The sequence below is a fragment of the Oryza glaberrima genome, chromosome 8 (assembly GCF_000147395.1).
Source record: "Oryza glaberrima chromosome 8, OglaRS2, whole genome shotgun sequence".
Taxonomy (NCBI): domain Eukaryota; kingdom Viridiplantae; phylum Streptophyta; class Magnoliopsida; order Poales; family Poaceae; genus Oryza; species Oryza glaberrima.
Genome location: NC_068333.1, coordinates 15050284 through 15069201, shown reverse-complemented (window position 1 = coordinate 15069201; position 18918 = coordinate 15050284). Strand labels below are relative to the sequence as shown.

At 39.8% G+C, this 18918-nt stretch overlaps 1 protein-coding gene across 4 annotated transcripts; it reads left to right on the top strand.

Annotated features, from left to right (window-relative positions):
- Positions 1–12639: 12639 nt before the first annotated feature.
- Positions 12640–18629, top strand: LOC127781606 (disease resistance protein RGA5-like). 4 transcript variants are annotated; one of them, XM_052308592.1, is made up of 4 exons: positions 12640–13698; positions 14395–16551; positions 16703–16741; positions 18056–18629. In XM_052308592.1, exons 1-2 carry the CDS (start codon positions 12878–12880, stop codon positions 16469–16471), a joined length of 2898 nt encoding a protein of 965 aa, XP_052164552.1. In that variant the 5' UTR covers positions 12640–12877; the 3' UTR covers positions 16472–16551; positions 16703–16741; positions 18056–18629. The 4 variants fall into 4 exon arrangements, with proteins under 4 accessions (XP_052164552.1, XP_052164550.1, XP_052164551.1 ...); XM_052308590.1 differs by having other exon boundaries at positions 16666–16741; XM_052308591.1 differs by having other exon boundaries at positions 14395–16555.
- Positions 18630–18918: the final 289 nt, after the last annotated feature.

Below are 18918 nucleotides of genomic sequence, written 5' to 3'. Positions count from 1 at the left end.
ATCCATTTGAAAGGTAATGAACTAATATTTTCAATTTAGTTTTCCATAATTCATATATTATATAATTATTATATGACATTTCCAAATTGACAGGTTAATGAAATATCTCAAAAAGATGGTAAAGAACAAAGCTCGTGTTGAGGGATGCATAATAGAGGCTTACATAGTAGAGGAGATTTCAAAATTTGTGAGCCTGTACTTCAAAAGTGATGTACCATCAAGTCGAAGTAAAAACAGAAGATATGATGATGGATATGAAACTATGAACTATAATTGTAGTATCAGTACTTTCCAAGTACCAGGCCGTGCTCATGGGAGACAAGGGACAAAAGTACTAACAAGAGATGAGTATCACACAATCATGCTTCACATTTACACCAACACTCTAGAAATGGATGAATACATAAAGTAAGTGATAGTAGAATCATATTTTTTTACTGTTATTTATTTTTCTACACATTTTAAATTACATGTATGCATTATAGGCAATTCGATCAAGCAGAATGTAGGGGTTTTCACCGTGCAACGCAGCAGCAAATTGATAGAATTAGAAAAAACAGAGCTGGCAGAGGGCACCTTAACTTATTTGAATGGTTTAGAGAACTGGTATGTGTCAAATCTTTCTAAACATGTTTTCTATTATTTAAATGCCAATTTAATAATTTGGACTTGATCATTTTTTTTTTGACCAGGAAACAGTGGGGGAGTCCCCCACGGTAATTTCATTAATACAAAGAAAAACTGTACAAATTAATTACAAGTTATCAATCCATGATTGAAGAAAAGGTCTGAAAGCTACTCTAAGCCTAGTTAAATGTAGACTTAGTTCCTCCTTGAGACTTGATTTCCACCTTGGGAGGGAGGGAGAAATACTGTTAAAGATCAGATCATTCCTCTGCTTCCACAGAAGCCAAGCAGCCACCAGAAAAATTTCCATAAAACAGTTTGGAGAGATATTTCTCTGCCTCTGGATCATGGGATGAAAATCAACAGATGTGTCCCAAAAGTAACCAATTGAAGACCAGCAGGAATCAACAAAAGGACATTCAAAGAATAAATGGTTTCTTGTCTCTCTTTCCCCTGAAGAGCACATGGCACAAGAAGAAGGCACATTTGGAGGCTTACAATGTTTTCTTTCGAGCATATCTCTTGTGTTTGTTCTATCCAGAAACATTAGCCAAGCAAAAACTTTGATCTTCATAAAAGCTTTACATTTCCAAATCCAAGGCAAAGATGTTGGCGGCTGGATTGACAAGAAACAAAACATGTAGAATTTCTGAGAAGAGTAAGAATCATTTCCCCACATGTATCTCCATGTATCAGAGAGAGAGAGGAGATTGTAATCTGTGATATGTCATGCAAGTAGATCTTGTACTCATCATAATCTTGAGCTGAGAGGGGCAGAAAAAACTGATCATCAACAGACCTTGAAAGATGCTGTGCCACAGAATCATATTTGTGTTTTGCAAAGGAAAACAAAATGGGGAAAGCTTGTGCCATAACTCTTCCATTGAAAAGATCATTCCAAAAGCTTACTAATGCCCTATTATTGATGATTGGGTGGGCAATTCATCTAACAAGAGTTTCAAGTTGAACTATATCTTTCCACTAGAATGAACCACACAAATTGGCATGCTGCGGCAAGTTATTCAGATAATGAGAAGACCAAATCAGATTGACCCAAGGAATATGCAACTGCCTGTTAAAGAACTTTCCAAGTTGTTTTTGGACTTGATCATTGTTGTGCATAAAACAAGGAGGCATCAACAAGGATCTGGTCCAGTTATCTCATGGTTGCCGAACTCGTGTGTCATGCTTAACTGGATATGATGTTGATAACTTTAGGTTCCGTTCTGAAAAATATGAAAATAGTGGTGTATTCCTCTCATGCTCCAGCGAAGATGGTGCCACCACAGACTACCATGGGGTTATTGAGGAAATTATTGAAATTAATTTTTATGGATCACAATAGTTTAAGCTAGTTTTATTTCAGTGCCACTGGTTTCACCCAATAAATGGGATTAGAAGGTCTCCAAACATAGGTTTAGTTGAGATCAATCCAAACGCTAGGCTTCCTGGCTATGAGCCCTTTGTACTTCCTCACCAATGCAAACAAGTATACTACACTCCATATCCATGCCAAACCGGTGATTTGCGAAATTGGTGGGTTGTTAACCAAGTTCCAAAGCGTGGTGATTTAGAAGTACCAGTGGCTGGTGAATATGGAAATGATGACGAAGCACCAAGTTCTATGTTCTATCAAGATGAGAACAGAACATGGCATCTTGTCATTGATCATACAATTGATGTCAACCTTGAGGCTACAGTTGGAGAGGCTGATATAGTACTTGATAAATCTGATATTGACCTTCTGAACAAACTAAGCATTGATGACACTTCTGAACAGCCAAATGAGCATTCTGCTAGTGATGTTGGTGATGTGATAGCCTATGTGACAGATGATTCGGAAGAAGAGGACTTCTATGATGATCCAGATGACTTTTAATCATGTTTTAATATAACTTCTAGTCTTATTTTAGTGAAGGACATTCTTAATCTTATTTTTAGTAGAAAACAAATATTTATATATTAATGAATTCATTTCCTATCTGGCATGTCATAAGTTTTATGTTTGCGTTTAATATATAATGTACCTTGTATATATAGAGATATGCTCTTTGTTCTAATATTCTATTTGCAGGCCACGAGCTAGGGATATTGGAGAGGAAATACGCGCTTCTCGTAGGAGGTGTGGTGTCCCAGAGCAGCCGCCAAATGAGGGCGAGGAACAGCAAGACAATAGGAGTGCTGGCGTCACAGCACAAATCTCTACCCAAACTCAGACACCACGAGGAGCAAACACGATCCTGCCAGCACCAACAACACATGCTGCCAAGATTGTTATCATACCTAGTGGTGATAGGTAATCTTTTAGGCTGTATGTTGCTTCAATTAGATGCTTGGTGTATCAAAGTGAAAAAAAAATGATGTTTACTGTTATGAAAATAACTTAAGCCATATGCTATTATGAAATTACTAACAAATCATGGATATTAAAAATGTAGGTTTAATACATTTCTGCAAAATTTTACAAGATAATGTAAATGAGTGTACCAAAGAAAATGGTTTGAAGTTATTTGTTCATGATACACTTTCATTATATTTTCTATGCATGTATTGAAATCATATAATGTGAAACTGACCTCTCTACATGCGGAAATTGGAAAGAGCTGCCATTTAACCCAAAAGGTCGTGTCCCCAATACCATTCTTGGGGCTCTGCTAAAGCATCACTACCCTTAGATTGTGCGTGATAGATCACTGAAGCAACCATGTGATGTTCCTGCTAAAAAATGGCGTCACTGGTGCATGAAAGGACCACAATATGACACTTGTGCTCACAAGGTAAGGAGTGACTTTATGGTAAGTTTGTGGCACCATTTATATCATTTTTTTTTTGCCAACATGTACCTGGTAGAATTACCTGGTTTAATTTTACTGTATGTCATATTTATGTGTGTCCATTAGGCAAGATACAAATGGCCCGATGTCACGCCCGGAATTTCTATCCAAAATTTCAAACACTTACATGTGTGTGAACCCTCGTCCAGGAATCAGCCGAGGCACACAATAACAAATTGATAATAGAGTACAATTATTACTCTAATTAATAAGTGAATAAAATGTCATTACAGAGGTAGATAGTTCCTCTCAATCAATAAAGATCTAAGCAGCGGAAAAATAAGATAAACGGCGCAGACGACTCCACTCCACAGGCAGCTTGACCAGGGCTACACCTAATCTTCCACACCATCAGCATCACTATAGAACTCCTCCTCTGATGAATGATTGCAAGGTGAGTATATGACATACTCAGCAAGCCACGCAGCAAATATGCAAGTGCACAGGATAACAAAGGATGGCATAGTAGGGTTTCATTTGCATAAACAGCATTTAATAAACATTTCAGAATTTAATAAAATAGTTAAGTAGTAATTAAACAATATTAATCCAACGCTATACAACATACCCTGTTGCATAGGCCCAACCATTCTGAACAACCATCCCGGCTGCACAGTTCTATCTCCAAACCAGGAATATACCATTCCAAACCAGGAGCTAATCAAATTATTACCAGTTATAGCGTCTTTTATTATGGTGAGAAGTGTGAAACTAATCACGAAAGACATTGTTAGACCCGCCCATAACCGCGGGCATGGCTATTCGAATAGTTTTACTCTGGCCAGAGGTGTACCACTGTACCCACAAGACACAGCTCCACGACATGTCACCATGTGCCTCAATACCACCACGGTACCTCGGAAAGGAGCTGTGACAGTACCCCTCGCACAACACAATCCACCACAGCGCACCGTTCCTGGATCATAATCACCCCCTTATAAACAACGCATGGACTCCCCAGCGACCCCCGTGGGCTTATCTCCGCCACTTCTCAGTCTGGTGCCCCGCAATGAACCATGCTATACAAAAGGTAAAGCCGTTGCCCACGCTGGCTTGTGGTTGGCACGGTTAATGTTTCACAACCGAAACTCGTGAACCGGTCCTTAATTGTCATGAGCACGACCATCAAAACCATGTGCTCACAACCCACCATTATCAAGTTTTAGTTGGCAATTTAATTAATTAACCAATCACGATTAACCATCGTGAGCTATCATTAAGCCATCATTAAATAATAGTGAATTATAAGTTATCCCAATAGTGTGCTAAAGTTTCTAAGCATGGCTAAGCAATCATATCTAATATCTAGCTGAACCAATATATAAAGCTCAACTAGTCAATTTATAATAACCCAAGGTATCAAGGAATAAAGTAATCAAGAACAAAAGGGCTATAACAAACAATAGGTTAATTCCACCCAATGACATTCGAAAATAAATGCAATAGTTGAATAGAAACAATAGCTTTAAACGGGATCAACATGCTCAAAGGATTGTTTGGGATCTGTGTGACTTGCCTTGCTGGCCTTGGAACTCTTCAAATTCTTCTCCTGCAAAAACGGACTCTCCGGAAACGTCGGAATCTAAACAGAAAGGAGCAAAATCACCAAAACATCACACAAACAAGCATGAACAGTACATGTGGATATTTTTAACATGTAGATCTCAATTTTAGAAAAATTTAGAGACTTGAACCAACTAAAATCGAGCTAAGATGAATTAGTTATGAATTTTTAAAGATTAAATCGGATTAAAACACTTATATGGATTTTAATTGAATTATGACGCAATAATGAATTATTTTTGAAAAGGAAAAGGGAATTATTGTGTCAGCGGCTAGGGTTCGCGAAGGACCGGGTGCATGGCGGCGGTTCACGAGATTGGACGGCCGAGATCCATCCATCCAAAACGGACGGCCAAGATCCATCGGTCCACGACCGGGCCACGGGGGACGACGACGATGACGTCAGCGGTGACGTCATCACCGGCGACAGCTCGGGCACGCATGCTCGCCAGCGAACGACGGAGCGGCGGCGCGAACGGAGAGCACCTACGGGTAGCGGACGGCACGGCGAACTCACCGGTGACCAAAGTAGCGGCGGAGGAGCAACAGACGGCGCCGGCGATGAGGAAAAGGCGGCGGAGACGATCGGGTCGACAACAACGACGGTGCTCCGGCGGTTGACAACGACGGCGAAGGGGCGGACGAGGATGGCAACGAGACGGCGACCACGACGGTGACTTCCCCGAGTGACGGCGACGACTGGAGCGACGGCGGCGCACGGCTGGAGCAGCGGCGACGACGACGGCGCGAGGACTCACGGCGCTAGGGCTCTACAGGCGACGAGAGACGAAGGCGAGGGTGGCGACGGCGACCGGCGATGCGATGGAAAGATTAGGGTTCGGGAGAGAGAGACGAATCCGATTCGAGATCGAATCCGCGAATTTGCAAAGCGATTTAGACGATGTTTCCAAAAGGGAAAAGGTAGAGTGGATCACGGGGATCCTTTCCCCTCAATCAATTTCACCGGAAACGGAAAGGGACAGCCGGAGTTGGAATGGCGGCGGCGGCGCGGCGCGGCTAGGGTTTCGTCGGGAGGAAGACGACGACCTTAACAGGCGGGCCCCACCTGTCAGCGGCGAACGCGCGCGCGGGCGGGCGGCTGCGGGCCGACTTGGGCCGGGGAGAGAGAGAAGGTTTTGGGCCGACTTTTGGCCCAAATCCAAAAGAGGATTTTAAAAACCTTTTTCAATTTAAATTATTCATTAAATGCAATTCCATTTATTAAAAATACTTCCTTTGCTCAAATAAATCCCAGAAAAATCTAGGAATTATAGAATTAAGCAAAGTATTTAATGAAATTTTATCTGGCCCCATTTTATATTGGAATTTATTAATTAAAATTAGATCTTCTCTTCTAGGCTTTTAAAATAAATTCTAATAATTCCAATTTAGACAACAATTTATATATTTGGGATTTTTAGGGTGTGACACCTGATGATTAGCCTGACCTTAAGGAGAAATGGATTACAACTCTTGAAAAATGTTGTGAAAAGTTGGCAACACAAGAGATATACCAAGTGAGAATTTATGCTGTAATGGCATATCACATAGAGATCTTGAAGGAAATTGTCAGTTCTGATGAAGCAAAATTAGTCCACTTGGAAGCAAATAAGTACCGACGAGTTCCTTTCATGTGGATAAATACTGATGCTTGGGAAGCACTAAGCAATTGGTGGGCTAGAGATTCTTTCAAGCGATTGAGTACATTGAAGAGGAATGCACGCCTAAGTAGACCTGAATCTACCAATCGTGGGGGCTCAAGCTCTGTTGCACGCACTCAACAAATTCTGGTAACTACTTAGTTTATGTTAGCTACCTTGTTGTTTACTTATAAAAAACCAATAAACAAACTTATTATATTCTTCAATTTGTAGGAGAGAACTGATGGCAGATCATTTAGCATAATTGAGGCATATGTTGTGCACATGTGGGCATCTAAACAAGCAGTGGCTAAAGGTCAAGGCAATGATTTGCCTCCTATTCCTGATGAGCGTGCCCAAGAAAATCTGGTATTAGACCCAACCATTACCTTATGATTAATGTGAGTGATTTGTGTATAACATTTCTTGGTGTTAGGACAAGTACCGTGATGGGATGAAAGCAGCACATGGACCAAATGTTATATGGGTAAGGGCCCCTTTGGATGCACAGGTTATGTACGAATGCACTGGACACAAGGCACATGGGAAGTTTGCAATGGCGGACGGTGCAATTGATAGCTCAGAAGTGCAATTATCCACAAATGCTCATCCTTCTCACACTTACATAGTTAGACCTAGCCAAATAGAGGTTGAACTACGTCAAGAGCTTGCTAATTTCAAGCGTCAGCGACAAGACGATTGCCAATCAATACGAAATGCTCTATCTGAGTTCAACAATCGGATAATGGAGGTTATTCCTCTTTTCACAATGATGCTATATTACTGTTCTTCTTTGTTTTTACCGCAAAGTGAACGTGTCTAACTACTGCCTAATGAATGTTTATTAGTATATGGTGAATAGATCTGCAAGTACACCTCCACCTTAGATCAATTTGGCTGCATTATTTCCTAGTCATTCATCTCCAACTACTCAGCAGGTAAGAATATTCTGAAAAAAAGTTTTCTACTGCAGATCTGTACTACTTGGAGCATTCATCCATCTCTGTTTAAAATATATATGTTTGACTAATGGTATCATATTTTCTTTTGTTTTAGAATGCTACGAAGAATAGCTCCAGAAATGTGTTCAACCAAATAGATGGAAATAATGGTAGAAACTGCAGCCAACAAGATGCTGGTTTGAGCAACAATGGACAGGTATTAACAAATATACTCTTTTGGTAGTTCCTTTTTCAGAATGACTGATCAAGTAAAAAACTAATAATCATTTGTCAATTAAATTGTGGAACTTAGTCAATATCAATTTCTTTGTCTTCTCAAGTGTAAACCAATATGACCCTGGAACATTATATTAGCCTAGCTATTTTTTTTACCCACACTATACCAAATTATGCATATATGTTACATACATAATTAAAGATAATGTGTTGATTAGATATAGTATGACATATCATTCCACATATTTAACATTATGCTAGCCTTTTCACTTAGAGCTTTTATTGAGGGCTGAAATTGCTTTATCTCTAGAAAAATTTATAATTTTCTTACTAGCTAGAAGTAATTTTACCAGGCAGTGTTACTATGTTTTGTCCAAAACTAGTTTGATCATAATCTTGCATAGTCATTGATGACCACCACATGAAAGTAAAAACTAGCTTGTACAACTAAACCATTGTTTCATATGTTTAACCATAGAGACATTAACTTATCCATAGAATACTATCCAAGTAGAGCGTATCTGTTTCAAACATCTTTAGAAGACATTTTTGCACTTTTTAGCTAAATTGGAGATTGGAGGGATACATTGTCATTGACCTTTTTCCTTTTAGGGTGACATGGGAAACAACTCAGAAAATGTGGTGTTACAACGCATGGATGGAAGCACATTTGGTTATTCTAGCCAACAAACTGCCCCTACTACTAATCAAGGCAACAGTAAGCGAGGGAGAGATGATGACTATGTTGATAGTGAAGATGATTATGCTGATGATGGAAACTATGATGATGCTGATGGAACTCCTAATCCATTGTTCAGTTTATTTGGAATATAAGAATCATTCATTGCTGCAGTTATAGTTGATTATCCTTGTACAAAGTAATACTCACTGTTTTATGTTGGAGAGGAACTTCAATTTACTTATCCTTAGTGCAAGACAATTACTTCTATTTAGGAATCATGATTTCTGTTTTCACTGTGAAACAAAATGTCAGTACAATTTCTGATTATATGTGATATAATTAGTTAAGTATTGAGATTACTGGATCAAGTTAACTTTGCAGTCTGTAATAGTATTGAAAAGTGTAGTGCTATGAAAATGGCTAGAAATGGCAGTGGTTCATTTATTGAACATAATTCTAAAGTAATATCCATTGATTTTTTTGACAGTGCTATCGTGAAAGCAACTGTATCCATGACATGCCTACACTTGTTTTATTTTGCTACTTGTGACTGTGTTGTCACTATTTATGTTGAATTTTCTGACATTGCAGTCATAGAAAGGGGCTAGCTGGACACCATGTTGAGACTGATTGACACCAAGTTACCCACAATGTGGACAGTCAGTAAACAAGAACCACAACATGGCCTGGCCGTCAACGATGAGACCACATCCCTGACATAGCAACCCCAACAGGAAATACCCAAGAGCTGGCTGTTGACAAATGAAATGGCATCCGCGACAGTTTCATACCTTTCACCAGCAGTTCTAAGCTGTTGCGGATGCTATAGTATGGTGTAGTGCCATATCTTAAAACAAATCTAAGCTTTAAGTTACCATCCACATATCTACTATTATTGTCTCATCTTATAAAGACTCAATGACAATTTCAATGTGATGCCTGAATCAATACCTGATGGATTATAGTGAACAATGATCCCGCATGGTAATTAGAAACTAACTAAGAGTTAATTCTCACCGAGCAAATCTTAGTTACTTAGAATGATATTTCTCTTAAATCAGAGTAATTATTAAAATATATAAAAAAGAAAGGATTACCGACAACTCCAGAATTCCTCCGACTTCTTCTACTCTACTCTCTCCCTAATATAGTATACAATAAAGTATAATAGAGCCTCTTGTAATTCAGCTCATGCTTTGGTGTGTATGATAATGAGGGAGGAGAGGAGTATTTATAGTGTGGAGGTGACTTGAGAGAGTGGAGATGCTAAGAGAATATTCTCCATAGAATCAAAAGAGCATCTTCATCTTTCTCTTAACAAGTGTCCACTGTCAGCTGGTGAAAATTTGGTTTGTTTGGGCCAACCGCTGGTTCGGCTAAACCAGGGGTTCAGCTAGACCCTAGCTGGCCCATCCAGCCTAGCTCCTTCTCTGGTAATCTGACATGTGGGTCCCACTATATGTTCCACCGAAGTTTGGCTCAAGATAAATGTATCTTATTAGATTTATGGGCTCAAAACTCCATGGACTTGAATATATGAAAGTTATATACTCATCCTTCATATATATTTTATCTCAACTTTGATGGTTTGTCTCCTGCATACAAATATACACCAACACTCGTAGAAATTGTTAGAAATAAATCCTACCACTATGTTGGATGCTTTTTAGAACGCTGTTTTTTTAAAATATAATATAAGGAAGTTGTTTTAAAAAACATATTAATCTAGTTTTGATATTTATTTTAGTTAATGTATAATTAATCATGAACTAATGAGTGCTCCGTTTTATGAACGGGGAGGTGAAGTTCTCAACCTCCACCTTAGCCTAAGACTAACCAGAGGCTCTACCGAAATTCCATGTCAAATTAAAGCTGAGTTGAAAGAAAAAGAATGTTAAGAGAGATACGCTTGCCTTCTGACTAGGAGCACAATGTTGTGGGCCGGCCTTGCTCTCTTTATGGCAAAACTGAGTACATATGAGATTTTCTTGATTTGTTTGGCAGTTGAGTCTCAGAGAGAAACATGGTGCCGAAACTGGAATTCGGAAATATGAAAAGGGGTAGCAGTGTAGCATGTGAGACCTAAAAGTAGATGGATGCGAGATAGATGCGGAGACAAGGATTTAGATAGGTTCAGGCCCTCTCGATGAGAGGTAATACTCTATTCCTATTTAGAGATTTGAATCCCTGGGTGTAATAACAATCTAGTTGTGAATAACCCCTAAAGGGGCATCCTGCTCTCCTTATAAATGCAAAGGAGCATTCTTACAATATAGAAACTTATCCCCTTATGGTTTAAGTTTCCTATATCTAATCTACGAACTTAATAGATTAGGACTACAAGCCATTCCTTGATACACAAGTAAACGTAATACCCGAGTTCTAGTATTATACATATTCTATATACATGATCTATCCCCTCTAACTAGTCGGATAGCCTAGCCGTGTGGGTATGTGGTGCCCATAATCCCCACACATGGCAAAGATAGAGAAAAAAAGATAGTCAACCAAAACACAATAAATAAAAGAACTTTTAGGAGTTGGGATACGCATTAGAGCCAATTATTGAAAAAGCCACCTGCTATGTTTACTGCAGTTGATGTGGATGATATTTATCGTTAGTGCTAGGTTATATTATTGACCTTGCTCTAAGCTGCTAAGAGCAGGTACAATAGCAGACTATAAGTCAATTATAAACACATATCGAGGAGATTAATGAGGAGAGATAAGGGCAGCGGGTTATAGATTTATAGCCAGCTACAGCACTAACTATAAGGCGAAATGTATGTATAACAGGTGGGTCCAGATATTACTTGCGTGGTACATGTTTATAGGTAACTATTGTATGAATTGGCTATTAAATTGACTATGGGTTTGTTTGGACCTATGGTTCCCAAATCCTCTCCATCGTATTTCGTGCGCACGCTTTTCAAAATGCTAAATGGTCGTTTTTTTGTAAAAAGTTTCTATACGAAAGTTGCTTAAAAAAATCAGATTGATCCATTTTTGAAAAAAATAGCTAATACTTAATTAATCACGTGCTAATAGACTGCTCCGTTTTTCACGCGCACTGTTCCGGATGGAACTGCCCGCAGCAAACAGAGTCTATAGATAGGGCTTGTTCACTTTGATGAAAAAAACCTTACCAAATTTTGGTAGGATTTCTTATATAGTTATCCAAATTTGGCAGCAAATTAAATGTAGCCATTTTTTATTTACAACTTTACCAAAATTTGGTAAGGTTAAAAATGGCATTAAAGTAAACATGCTTATAATTTAGAGTTAGTAGTTGGTTATATTATTAAACTTGCTCTTAGCGAGCTTAGCCTTAGCGCTAACACCTTGGAAAAAAATCTTCGCCAAACCATGGATGGTACTTAGGGCACGTTCTTTTTCGCTGATAGTTTTGACTGGTTGGCTGCAAGCAAAACGAGATACATAGTTACCATTTGATTAATTGAGTATTGATTATTAAAAATTTAAAATATATATTATTTAGTTTTTAAATCACCTTCCATATAATATTCTCTCCTTCCGATAAAAAAACTAATTTATTATACTATATTATATTTCATTGTATACTTGGTAGGTTGTCAGAACGGAGAAAGCAAGTTTTTCTTTTGAAACGTACTATTTAATACTACCTCCATCCTAGATAGTTCGTAGTGTCCGTTTTATTTTGAAAGATTTTTATGGCTAGTATTTTTTTATTGTTATTAGATGATAAAACATGAATAATACTTATGTGTGACTAATTTTTTAATTATTTCATAAATTTCAAATAAGACGACGGTAAAAAGTTAGACACGAAAACCATAACTATACTTAAAATGAGACTTAAAATGAGACGAAAATAGTATTTGAAAAACGTGCTAACGGAAAATCGCAAACTCAATTAGCCCTTATAGGGCTCTACTCACAGTATATTCATTTCATCTCAAACTCATGGTCTGCACTGCTAGAAAATAAAAATAAAAAATAAAAAACGATGACTACAATTTGGAAATGGAGAGAGCAAAGCAACAACTCGCTGGCTCGCTGTGGGCCCGGCCTATCGACTTCTCCACCTGCTCCGTCCGCTGCGAGTCAAACATGTTCACTATCTCTATGACCAGTTGACCACCACTCCACTGACCACTGATCAGTCTCAGCTGCTGCTGCTGCTGCTTCTTCGTGGATCTTTTCCAGCTTGCCGCCGAGCTTCCCCAGGATCACGGCGGTGAGCTCCGGCCATCAATCAACAATCGCCCCCGCCGTCTTTTGCGGTCTGTGTTGATTCCCCACCTGCTGATCTATAGATCTGCTTCTGCTTCTGTTTCGCGGGATCTTTCTTTGCGTACGCTCGAGGAGCATATGGAGGGGTTTCTGGTGACCGCGGCCACCGGGGCACTCAAGTCCGTGCTGGTGAAGATCGCTGCCATGGCCGGCGACACGCGCTCCAACGGGGTGCGCGGCCAAATCAGTTTCCTCGCCGACGAGCTCGCCGCCATGCACGCGTTCCTCCTCAGGATGTCGGATTCGGAGGAGGGGAACGCTGACCCTCAGGACAAGGCCTGGATGAGGGAGGTGCGGGAGCTCTCCTACGACATCGAGGACAGCCTCGACGAGTTCATGCTCCATCTAGATGGTGAATCCGCTAATCCAGATGGGTTCATCGACAAATTCAGGAATTTGCTGGCCAAGATCGTGGCGCGGCATCGGATTCCAAAGATGATTGGAGAGTTCAAGGCACAAATCAAACAAGTTGGGGAGAGAAATGCAAGGTACAGGAGCAATGGTGGGATCAGTTTGAGGACAGCCAATGCGACTGTAGACCAAAGAGCTCTTACCATCTTTCAGGATGTGTCATCTCTAGTTGGGGTTGATCAGCCGAAGAAGGAGTTCATCGATCTGTTGATGAAAGATGATGGGCATGTGGCATCCGAGCATCTAAGGATCATCTCCATTGTTGGAATTGGGGGATTAGGGAAGACAACAATCGCAAACCTCGTCTTTGAGGAGCTGAGGGAGCAATTCGATTGTTCTGCTTTTGTGTCTGTGTCAAGAAACCCTGACATCTCTGGAATCTTGAGAATTATTCTCAGTGAAGTTAGCGCCGAACCTTATGGCAACACTGAATCAGGGGACGTACAACAACTCATTAGAAAAATCACTACTTTCCTTAAGAACAAAAGGTATGCAAAATTCTAACCATCAATCATATATTGTTGTCTCCAAAATATATGGTGTGTGTATTATAAGGACAGACCTTCAAGATTTTAAGCCTTTAGTTCATTCTTTGCCGGTCCAACTTGCTAAGTAGTCCGTGTTTTCTTTTACTTGCATTCAGCTCTCTTATGTGCATACCATTCTGCTTTTCAGATTTTATTTACAAATATAGGTTTGAACCATATCAAAAAGTTGAGCAAAAATCATTCGAGGACATAGTCTTGCCAAACATGAAAACTTCTCACTTTCATTATGATTTTTTAATAAAGTATCCATAAGGGACACATTTCACCTAACAAAAATATTGTTTTTGACAAGAAGGACCAGATTCTTGGCTGTTGAATGAATTATGGTTTAGCTGATTCATTAGTGGATGGAGTCTGAGAACTACCCGCCTTGTTACATTTCTTTAATCAAATATCCATGTGCTATAAGTGTTACAACCATAGCTACAATCATGCAAAATCAGTAACAATGAGGACACATTTCACCTAACTGAGACATGATTTAGAGAAGCGAGACCAGATTTGTGTTAATTTAACAAGTCAGCTTTAGTTGAATTATTCTAGGACGACATGAGACCGAAATGGGAAAAATATCCCCTTTCTAACATTTATTAGATCAAATATTTCTACTGATGCTTGTAATAAAAAAATTGGCAGGTATCTTATTGTGATTGATGACTTATGGAATATAGAAAGTTGGAAAATTATTAAATGTGCTTTTTCAAGAAGTATTACTGGCAACCGAATCATCACAACCACACGTATAAATGAAGTAGCTAAATCTTGCTGCTTCCCACATGTGCATCGGGTATATAAATTAAGGCCTCTTCATTTTGTTGATTCAAAAAGGTTGTTTCTGAAGAGAATTTTTGGTCTGGAGGAATGTCCATCACACCTGACTGAAGTTTGTTGTAACATATTGGCAAAATGTGATGGTTTACCGTTGGCAACTATTGCAATATCCGGTTTATTGGCTACAAAAGCACCGACAGAAGATCAATGGAATCAAGTGGAAAAGTCAATTGGTTATGCATTGGAAAGAAACGAGGATGTCAATGGAATGATAAGGATACTGTCGCTTAGTTACTTTGATCTTCCTCATAACTTGCGTACATGTCTATTATATCTATGTACATTTCCAGAAGATTATATTATTCATAAAAAACGGTTGGTTAGAAGGTGGATTGCAGAGGGATTTATTCACGAGGAACATGGACATACTTTATATGAATTGGGGCAGAGGTGTTTCAATGAGCTGATCAATAGAAGTTTGATTGAGCCAAGGTATATTGGCAAGTTCGGTGAGGTGAAATCCTGTCGAGTTCATGATACGATTCTTGATTTCATCCGGTCAAAGTCTATTGAAGAGAACTTCGTAACCTTGTTAGGAATTCCTAACGTTCCTATTGATCGGCAGAAGAAGGTCCAGCGGCTATCCCTCCTTGTTAATACTGAAGAGTATTATAGCAGTTTGGAGGAGAATAACATAAAATATGTCCTGGATAAAAAAGAAGATGATAGCAATGAGCAGGAAGATAACAGTAACGGTTTTCATATCCTAAAAAAGTTGAATTTGTGCAATGCTCGATTGCTAACTATTTTTCCACATTCTGTGAAAGTCCCATCTTTGTTGCAGTTTAGGCGGTTGCGTGTGCTCGACTTTGAAGGCTGTGAGCAGTTAGAAAATCATCACCTTGCAAATATAGAGAATTTATTGCACCTGAAGTACCTCAGCATCAAAGATACAATTGTTAATGTGCTTCCGACTCAAATAATAAGACTACGATATTTACAGACATTGAATGTAGATGTAAGAGGGGCAATTAACATTCCAACACATATTTATCGACTTCGACAACTGACTTATCTACTTGTTGATATGAGATGTCAACTGCCGGCTAAAATTGGGAACATGCAAGCATTGCAAGAGCTGAAAGTTGTGAATGTGCTTGCGCAGTCACTGAACACGCTGCAAGGACTTGGTAAATTAACAAACCTGAGGAAGCTTAGTATATTTATGCCTGGCCATCACGCTGATGCGGCAGAAAGATACAAGGGTCATATGAAAGCAATGATCTCTTCCATATGTAAGCTAGGCAGAGACAACCTTCATTGTCTAACAATTCATATTTCATCCGTATCAGCAGATGACTTCATCCAGGAACCATGGTGCCCTCCTCCATTGAGTCTTCAAGAACTTGTCATCAATCAGGCGCCAATGTCTAGGGTTCCAAGATGGATTGGCTCACTTGTCAACCTCCAACGATTAGGTTTATATCTGAAGGAACTCTCGCAAGAAGATGTCAGTACACTGGGAGGACTGCCAGCCCTGCTCTCTCTCATACTCTATGTGGAAGAAGTAATTACAGAGGAGGGAGGAAGGCTTAGGATCAGCAGCAGTTATGGATTCCCATCCTTGGAACGTATCCGACTCGGTGGGGAAAGTTGCAGGCTTGAGTTGACTTTTGAAGTTGGGTGCTTGCCGAAGCTACAACAACTGAACCTCGAATGCATGGTAGCAGAAGAAAACCACACCAGCAGCAGTAATGTTGTGTTTGGCATAGAGCATCTGTCCCGCCTCACAAGCATATATTGCTGTATTCATTACAAGTATGAAACCAGACTGGCCAAGGTGGCTATGCTGGCTGCATTGGAGAGATCAATCATCAGCCATCCCAACCAACCCACATTTACAAAGGAGGAATATGGTGATTTTGTAGATGAGTTCTGTTGAAGGTAAAAGTTTTAATGTGGATCATTTCAAAGGCGTGGCTCTTGCTAAGGATAATCATGTTACAGCAAAATGGAAAGTTGGTAGGTAATGTGATTTTTTGCAATATGGATGAGGCAATACATTATATGTTTCACTGCCCTTCTTTTTCTATGACGGTCCCTTTACATTTTTTCTAATTTTTCTACCTTCAATAGTCAATACTGTCAGTAACATATTTGGAATTCGATGCAGAAGCTCAACAGAAGGCTCAATCATGCATGTTTTAAACAGGTACAGAATGTTCTAATTTATGTTGGTCAGTTAGGCTTTATTGTAATAATGCTGTTCTTATAGAAAAGGATTGCTATTTTGTCACAGTTATTATACAAGTATACAAATTGGCTCCATTTGTGGTCTATTATGCATTGCTGTGTAAGGAAGCCCAGCATTTGTTTGCAAGTCGTAGTCTCGAGCCACATATTTGAAGTCGATCACTGGGAAGCTCTTATCCTAATCTGGGCTGCACAATAGTCCAATAAAAGATTACCATTGACGTAGGCAACTTCCCCTGTTTATAGATGTTTTCTAGTTCTTGCTGACCAAATGGTTGCTAGCTAGAAGCTCTTTTCCTGATTTGGATGGCTCAATAGTCCAATAAAATATTATCATTTGCATAGGTAATTCCCCTGTTTACAGATGTTCTAGTTCTTTCTTACCAAAGGTTGACGAGGCTTATCACGGCCCTTGGAGATGCTCTCTTTAGGTTCACTCACATGGTATAGGGTCTGGAGGATTAGTATCTGATTTATTGGCGTAGAGAACTTTGTTCAGGAGGAGGTTATGACGATGATCAACAAAGTTATAAGAGGGCTCTGGAGGCATCCCATGTGCCCATATGCATCATCCAAGCAAGCTTCAGGACCAATTCTTGTTCTCAAACAAATCAGTGTTTTTTTTAGCTTCAACCACACATTTTTATTACTGGGTAGATTCAGTGAGATCACGAATCACCAAAACATTTACAAAATCTGTGAGGGGGTCTACCCAAACCAAAGAGTGACCTGGGTCCCAACTCACACCTAGCTGGGCAAGATTATGACCAACGCTATTACAAGAGCGAGGGGGCAAACGAGACCTTGGAGCTAGCAAAGTGAAGTTGCAGAACCAGTTTTAGTTCTGTGAAGATTGTTGCAAAAGCAGTGTTGACCTGATAGTTCCCTCTTGCATTCAGTCACATCATCTCTCTTGATGTTTTTTCCTCTTTTTGTGTGTGATAGTTCCCTCTTGCATTCACTCACATCATCTCTCTTGATGTTTTTTCCTCTTTTTGTGTGTGAATTTAAGCAGGGTACTGGCTCCTGCAATTTTCATTGTTTTTATCATTGGACTGGTCAATCTTTCTTTGTTTATTCACCCTGATTGTGTTTGCTGAAGCACTTTTGGTGGATATTTCTGAAAATTTTCGGATAATAATTAGTCAAGACTATCTTTTGGTTTCTTTGACTCTGATAAAACAATGGGAAGTTTGGTGATATGGAAAGTGTTGGTATGCACAGTGTGTTTAAAACTACACTAATATGTTTTTATCATTTGTACTTTTTACAGCTTTCCCTAAGAAGGTAGTAACAGAATTCAATGGCGCTTGTTGAGCCAAGCAACAGAATTGCAGCAAATGGATCTCCACCGTGGAGCTTTAAAAGCAACCAATTTGACCTTTTCTTTTTGGGTTATTATATATAAGAAATTCAGGGTGCACACAAACACAATGGACGTAAATAGTCGATGCTTTATTTATGATTTATGTATTGTATTTAAACCCTGGCAAGAATTGCTGTCAGAGCCTTTCAATGCTGCATAGTGCACGTGTTCTCTGACCTGTGAATAAAAGAACTCGCAACGAATAAACCAACTCGAGTATTTTCACGGAAATCTACCAGGCCATGTTCAACACAAGGAGCACCCCCACCTTCCAAGTGAGCAAAAGTGACTAGAGACTTATATAGAGATATACCTCACACAATGCAAGTCATACCCCCATGTGTTTTTTTACATTGTAGCACTTGTTAGCGGGTCCCATTTACATTTAAACCACCCATGGATTATTTTTATTTGCCTATACGTCCATTATTTGCAGTATACACCCTAAACATTAACCCCTCCCTTTCCCTTCCCCTTCCCGTCCTCCCATTCCCCTTCCTAGAGCAGCGGTTCTACTCGGCTCCTCGAGTAGCGGCAGCGGCAGATCGAGGCGGCGCCGCCGAATCGACGGGGGCAGCGGCAGATCGAGACGCAGCGGCGCCGGATCGAGCGGCGGCGGCGGGGGATCGAGGCGGTGCTGCCAGATCGAGCGGCGGCGGCGGCCATCTTCTTCTCCCCCACCTACCTCCTCGGCTCCTCGCCATCTTCGCGCGGATCGACACTGTTGACGCAACGGCAGCACATCCCTCCATCTTCTTCTCGGTGCGGGG

Bases quoted from the DNA above. Each gene is read 5' to 3' on its own strand.
- LOC127781606 (XM_052308592.1), top strand. From the start codon at position 12,878: ATGGAGGGGTTTCTGGTGACCGCGGCCACCGGGGCACTCAAGTCCGTG. The intron at 13,699-14,394 runs GTATGCAAAATT...AAAAATTGGCAG, and splicing joins ACTTTCCTTAAGAACAAAAG to GTATCTTATTGTGATTGATG.